The sequence below is a fragment of the Montipora foliosa genome, chromosome 3 (genome assembly GCF_036669935.1).
Source record: "Montipora foliosa isolate CH-2021 chromosome 3, ASM3666993v2, whole genome shotgun sequence".
Classification (NCBI taxonomy): Eukaryota; Metazoa; Cnidaria; class Anthozoa; order Scleractinia; family Acroporidae; genus Montipora; species Montipora foliosa.
Genome location: NC_090871.1, coordinates 20,228,207 through 20,235,706, shown reverse-complemented (window position 1 = coordinate 20,235,706; position 7,500 = coordinate 20,228,207). Strand labels below are relative to the sequence as shown.

Below are 7,500 nucleotides of genomic sequence, written 5' to 3'. Positions count from 1 at the left end.
GCGTCATCGGAAGATAACAACGTCCTATACTCGCATGTACAGGAGACTGTGGATTGGTGTCTTCACCTTTATCCTGAAGCTTTGGTTTGTGTGACTGGGGATTTTAACCCAGCCTCAACTAATATCTCCTCTTCGGTATTTAAGAGAATTTCAGGCCTCACCCAAATCGTGAAAGTTTTAACTTGTGATTCGGGTACACTAGATTGGTGTTTAACCAACTCACCTAAGTGTATTAGTGACCCGAGACAGCTCCCAAAGATTGGTCGTAGCGACCATTATTGCGTACTTGTACAGCAAGTCCCTTCAACTCAGAAGAGGGGTAAACGCTCAATCATCAAACGGGATACTCGTGATAGCGCTTTGCGCGGGTTTGGAAGATGGATCACCTCATTTTCTTGGGATGAAGTGTTTTCTCTGGACAGGTGTGAGGAAAAGTTTGATCTCTTTTACCGGAAACGGACGAAGTGAATCGTTTCCTCCCTTTGAAGTCACTCCCTGTCCATTCCTCCAATAAGCCCTGCATCAAGCGTTGAATCGATTTCGCAAGAACTCCCATGCATTTAAAATGCGGAGAAATAAAGTGCAAAGGGCAATTACATCTGCCAAGAAGTTGTAATATGACACCAAAGTTAAAGGGCTGAGAGACTCTAGTGTTTGGAATGGTGGAAGGAAGTTAAAAACCTCGCCGGTATATCGGACGACTCAGGTCAGTGATATCGTCAGCTAGTAGACGGAGATGTTAACGATTCTGTTGCAACCTTATGCGACAGGATTAACGACTTTTTGGTTAACCTCAACCTGGAGTTTGTCCCCTTGACCCCTGATGATGTGGCCGGCATTGCGGTGGAGTCTATACCACCTGAGCTGCTCACGACACCCTGGGAAGCGGAGAAAGCCTTACGCGGAATTAAGATGAAGAAAGCCCCCGGACCGGATGGGCTCCCGAACGTTGTCCTAAAGGAGTTTGGGTAAGATCTTGGCCCGGTCATCAGTGACATGTATAATGCTTCGATTCGGCAGGGCTTTCTCCCGCCTCTGTTGAAGAGCGCGGATGTGTGACCTCTCCCGAAGCAGAAGCCTGCGAGGTCTGTTGAAAAGGACATTAGATCAGTCTTGCTGACGTGTCAGGTTGCTAAGATGATAGAAAGCTTCACTCTGGTTAGATTACTGCCTGTATTACTTGACAAACTTGACCTTAAACAGTTTGCTCTTTCCGGTAGATTGACCACTCAAGCGTTAGTGTATTTACTACATCTTGCATTAGAAGCGTTAGATAAGGGAAACTGCGCGTTATGTTTCTTTTTTGCAGATTTCAAAAAAAGGGTTTGACCTTATAGATTACCGAATTTTGCTTCGTAAGCTCTCAGGTTTTGGGTTACACCCCTCCTTGGTGAGGTGGGTAGCCGCGGCAGGTCTCAGTGCGTCCAGATTGCAAACGTGTAGTCAGCTAGTAAATCCCCGAATGGTGGAAGTCCTCAGTGGATTCAGCTGAGCCCCATTTTTAGAGGTAAACGATCTGGTGTGCTCCTGGGGTCCTAGAATTAAGTACGTAGACGATGCGGGTTGATTTTTTTGCGTTATAATAATTGCTACAGTCAACCAATAGCGGTAGGAGGTTCTGTTATTGAGTCGGTGGAATCGTTCAAGCTCCTTAATAGACCAATTTCGATATATTAAAATTCAGTCCGAAACAAAAGGCATCATCTCGAGGCTCAGGGGAATAAACTCATACAAATCCTTATATTTATTCCCCAGAACCTCGAGATGATGCCTTTTGTTTTGGACTGAATTTTAATATATCGAAATTGGTCTATTGGGTGTATATTTTTATGGACCTCAGTTGGTCGACTCATTGCGACTATATAATAGGGAAATCAAACCGTCGCCTCTATGCTCTTAGAAAAGTGAAAGTTTGTGGGATACAAGATGGGGCGTTGGTGGCTGTGTACTGCTCCCTACTAAGATCTGTCCTTGAGTATGCATCAGTAGTTTTTGCAAACTTACCGCAGTATCTCTGCATGGCGGTAGAAAGAGTGCAAAAGAGAGCCCTGCGAATCATCTTTGGTCCTGACTTAAGCTACGTGGACGCCCTCGCGCGTGCCGGGCTACTGTCTCTAGAGGCCAGACGCCACCTGGCGTGCAAGAAATTTGTGACGGAAATTATGCACGCCAGCCCGCCTTACCCCCTTATTTTTAGTGGTTTAACACCAGAGTATATAAATAATCTTTTTCACATTAAGAACCTTTGTACGTATGGTCTTCGCTCTAATTGTGAACTTCTGTTAGTACTCCCGTCTATGAAACGAAGAAGACACTTGGTAACAAGGCTGGAATAACTTGCCGAGTGCAATAAAGGAGAGGGATAATTTCAAGCGTTTCAAGTCCAAATTGAAGACATTTTTACTTATTATACTTAGAGAAGCTTATACTTTGTATAGCCCTTGATATTTTAAAGACTTTTATTGACCTTTTTAACCTTTTAATGTTTTAGCTTTGTTAACTTTTTAAATCTCGTTTGATCATATTTACAGGCTAATTTGCGCTATAGAAATATTATTATTATTATTATTATTATTATTATTATTATTATTATTATTATTATTATTATTATTACTATTATTATTATTATTACTTACAGAGTTCAAGTTCAAGATCTGGTGGGTACGCAAAAAAGTCTTGAGAGATCTGAAAATATCTGTGGTGTTGCAGAGGGGTTGGGAATAAGTAGTATCAAGGGGGAGGGTACCTGAAAAATCTGGGTGGTGGGGGTATGTGAAGGAAAGGTAGATAGGATAGAAAAATTAGGAGGGAGAAAAAGAATAAAAAAAAATCTATTTCTTTCTTTCGTTCTTTTTTAGACGCCCATAAGAACGAGGCCCCTGTTTTTTAGCTGCAATCCCAAAAACAGAAAATCCTTTTTAAACAGTTGATTAAAAAACAAACAAACAAACAAACAAAACAAAACAAAAATTTAAACTGGTTTGAAAACTTCGACCCAGTTTGAAAATATTAAACTGGTTAAAAACATTAAAACCAAGAAAAATATAAACCACAACATAAGTGTTGTGCAGGTTCATCATCGCACCTTCAATTTCTGCCAAGTGAGTTTTCGCTGAATTGAAAGTGGATGAACTACAGCGCAGTAGCGTTCCCTTGCAATGGCAATCAGAGTGAATACGGAACTACCAGCTCCGATCCACGCCAACTTCCTCAACGAAAGGCAAATTGCATTCCCAGGCATTGCATCAGGGTTAACGAGAGAATGACGGTAGATGAAACAAATAAAGAGGAAGGTGGGATAAATGATGTCCGCCACAGCGAGGTTCAAAAGGAGATAGTTGAAAGGAGTCCTATGAGATAAAATAAGAATGCAACTGATTCAATCAATAAATATTGAATCAGTAAATATTGAATCAGTAAATTTAATTGACAGCATCTGCGCCCTCGTATATCTGGATGTTACGTTCCCAGCAAAGGTTTTTGGGATTGCGGTTATCAAGTGTTCTGCATGCTCCACCGTGTTGATTCAATAAAAGTTCAATTAACTAGATATTTACAATCACTGACTTCGACCCCCAAACTCCACACCCTCCCTACCCCACTTTGCCGCACCCCTCGACAATTTCACTGTTTGTCTTGCCCTTGGGTACCCTTGGATGGAGAATTGGACCAAGAGATTTCAATGGTGCTAACGATCGATAAGTGTGTACCTCATATCACGATTTTTGATTATGACGAAACATACTAGCGAGTTTCCAGCGATGCTTGTAATGGCTATTAAAAGAGTTGACTGTTGCAAGGGTAATATCAATCGAATCAAACATGTTACTGGGATTTTTGACTCACTCTGCAGTTTTGTAGTCACTAAGAACGAAAAAAGACATTCACTGTGTTATCTGGTATCTTGGAAATGCATGGACAACATATGTAAACGAATTAATTAATTTAATTAAATGAACGAAGGAATGACTGAATGAATGAATGAACAAATAAATAAATAAATACATAAGTTGAAGGAATAAAGAGGACGCATCGATTCTCTGTTACTTTGAGTTTCGCGCCTCCGACTTATGTATACTTAGCTCTGCTACCACAGCATTGAGCACTTTACGCCAAGGTTGACTGGACCTCCACATTTAAATAAATAAATAAATAAATATATATATATATATATATATATAGCTCTTTGGCATTACAAAGCTTTTGCTGTCATGTCCAAATTGAGCACTCTACTGGGATGAGTCATTGCCGCTAGCAATTGCGCATGCTCACTAGCTCGCTAAATTGAGCACTCTGACATGGCTTAGATGTACCAAATGTGTGGGACATTTGGGGTGGCTTTATAAGCTTAACCTCCATCCCAGACATCAGCACTGCACTGATAAGGCCCAGAAGGCCAAAACAGTACTGTCTGCAGTTAGTTATATATATATATATATATATATATAACTTCAGGTGAGTATATATATATATATATATAACTTCATATTGTATATATATATATATATAACTTCAGGTGAGTTCCACACTGATAAATCCAGAATAGTGCTCAACAATAATGGAGCGGTAATAACAATGTTTTTCTACTCAATATAGTTTCATATGGACTTTAATACAGGTCTGTTTCGTAGACCAACAAGGAGTTGGGCCACTCATCAGTTAAATTCCATGTACACTGTAGCATCGCTGGGGTTTATATACATCAGTAGCGTGATCGTTACAAGATTCAAACTTGAAAAACAATAGTAAAAAAGCATTTGTAAATTTATGATTGGTTGTTGAGGATGCGATTGAACCTAAGAATAAAATTTCGCTTATGCCTGCAAGTCGATACGAGTTCATTACGTTTGTTGAGCGTTGCCATGTCCGGTTTATATACAATATAGAATTTCTCGGTACTACATAGATTACATCGTTTAGTAAGGTTGCTATAAGATTTGGCCTTGGCTAGAATTTTCCAGGAGATTGCGAAGTCTTTCTTTTGATCTTTTAGCTGCCATAGATGTTTGCTCAGTTCGGTCTCATTCTTTTTACTTTCGTTTTTGAATGACATTTGGTGGTTTCGCCATCTCTTCTTGAACTCAGTGGCGGTGAGGCCGACGTACGTCTCTGCGCTTTCGGCGGTCGTGATGGTGGCTTGATACACTACTTCCTTGACTAAGCATTGTCCTTTCAAAGGGCATTTGTCTGGTGCTCTGCAGTTGCAGAGTTTGGTGGGTGTTTGTTGTGGAGGTGACATGTTCTGGCTTAGGGTGGTTTTGTTGTGTCCATCGATGATCTGTTTTATGTTTGGTGAACAACTATAACTTAGCTTAAGATTGTTTTTGTTAAACAGTTTTCTTAATTTATGGTTCGGTGGGAAGCACCTCTCGATCAAATTTCGAAATTCTCTTCCTATATTGGTTTGAACATTTTTACTAAATGGTGGGTTGAACCAAATTATGTTTCTTTGCCTCTTTCTCTTGTAAGTGGTGGATTCTGGTGACTGCTGTGGTGGGGTGAATTTGAGGGTGTGTGAATAACCGCTTTTCTGCAACGCTTCTTGGTAGGGCGGTGCTGCCTCTTTGAAGGCTTCCTCGTCTGATGAGATTTCAGATAATCTTTTGTTAATTGCTTCAGGGATGTTCTTTATTATGCAAGGGGGATGGTTAGATTTGCTGTGGACATAGAGCGGAGTAGTTGCAGGCTTCAAATATGGCTTGTACTTCTCAGTGGTTAAGTCTAATGTTACGTCAAGGAAATTTACAACCTTTTTGTTGGCCTCAACAGTAATGCGTAGGTTGTTTTTGGCGAACACTTTGCATATTTCTTTTTTGATTTTTTCGATTTTTTGTGGGGTTTGGTCGATTACTGCTAAGCCGTCATCTCTGTAAAGCCCAATTTCCATGCCGTGAGAAATTGCTTTAAGCTGCGAGAGCATGTAGATCCCTACTAATTCGCACGTTTCAGCTCCATCATAACTACCCATGGTGACATCGAAGAGCGTGCCGGTGTTTCTCTTCTGCCAAGGGTTTCCGTTGTTGAAAAGAAGGGATTGTTTAGCTTGTAAGATTATGTGACGATCATCATCTGAAATGGTCACGTAATTGGCTGCGAAGTCAAGGGCACGCTGGAGTAGTGTCTCTGATATGGAAGGGTAGAATTCCACTACATCGAAGGTTATGAAAGCACACCTCTGTTTGTTAGGCAACTGTTTGAACCATTGCAGCACAGAGGAGGTGTTTTTCCACTTTTCCAATTTTGAGAATAAACCAACGTGCAGATTAATTAACCCGTCAAAACAGGAGATCGGAAAGATTAGCAAAAAAATCCTCGACAGTATCGACAAGAAACTGCTGAACGCCACGCGAGTAAACCAGTGGAAAAACACCTCCTCTGTGCTGCAATGGTTCAAACAGTTGCCTAACAAACAGAGGTGTGCTTTCATAACCTTCGATGTAGTGGAATTCTACCCTTCCATATCAGAGACACTACTCCAGCGTGCCCTTGACTTCGCAGCCAATTACGTGACCATTTCAGATGATGATCGTCACATAATCTTACAAGCTAAACAATCCCTTCTTTTCAACAACGGAAACCCTTGGCAGAAGAGAAACACCGGCACGCTCTTCGATGTCACCATGGGTAGTTATGATGGAGCTGAAACGTGCGAATTAGTAGGGATCTACATGCTCTCGCAGCTTAAAGCAATTTCTCACGGCATGGAAATTGGGCTTTACAGAGATGACGGCTTAGCAGTAATCGACCAAACCTCACAAAAAATCGAAAAAATCAAAAAAGAAATATGCAAAGTGTTCGCCAAAAACAACCTACGCATTACTGTTGAGGCCAACAAAAAGGTTGTAAATTTCCTAGACGTAACATTAGACTTAACCACTGAGAAGTACAAGCCATATTTGAAGCCTGCAACTACTCCGCTCTATGTCCACAGCAAATCTAACCATCCCCCTTGCATAATAAAGAACATCCCTGAAGCAATTAACAAAAGATTATCTGAAATCTCATCAGACGAGGAAGCCTTCAAAGAGGCAGCACCGCTCTACCAAGAAGCGTTGCAGAAAAGCGGTTATTCACACACCCTCAAATTCACCCCACCACAGCAGTCACCAGAATCCACCACTTACAAGAGAAAGAGGCAAAGAAACATAATTTGGTTCAACCCACCATTTAGTAAAAATGTTCAAACCAATATAGGAAGAGAATTTCGAAATTTGATCGAGAGGTGCTTCCCACCGAACCATAAATTAAGAAAACTGTTTAACAAAAACAATCTTAAGCTAAGTTATAGTTGTTCACCAAACATAAAACAGATCATCGATGGACACAACAAAACCACCCTAAGCCAGAACATGTCACCTCCACAACAAACACCCACCAAACTCTGCAACTGCAGAACACCAGACAAATGCCCTTTGAAAGGACAATGCTTAGTCAAGGAAGTAGTGTATCAAGCCACCATCACGACCGCCGAAAGCGCAGAGACGTACGTCGGCCTCACCG

At 41.0% G+C, this 7,500-nt stretch overlaps 1 protein-coding gene and 1 pseudogene across 1 annotated transcript in view; one reads left to right on the top strand and one right to left on the bottom strand.

Moving 5' to 3' along the window:
- The window catches only part of LOC137994154 (uncharacterized), a 1,329-nt pseudogene extending 357 nt beyond the window's left edge, over positions 1 to 972 (top strand).
- LOC137994593 (tachykinin-like peptides receptor 86C) overlaps positions 1 to 3,859 on the bottom strand; it is an 18,773-nt gene extending 14,914 nt beyond the window's left edge. The window contains exons 1-2 of the mRNA XM_068840196.1: positions 3,711 to 3,859; positions 3,086 to 3,350 (exon numbers count right to left, since the gene is read on the bottom strand). Of these exons, the coding sequence (XP_068696297.1) occupies positions 3,086 to 3,350; positions 3,711 to 3,715 (270 nt within the window). The 5' untranslated portion in view covers positions 3,716 to 3,859. The remainder of the gene's footprint in view (positions 1 to 3,085; positions 3,351 to 3,710) is intronic.
- Between the last annotated feature and the right edge of the window lie 3,641 nt (positions 3,860 to 7,500).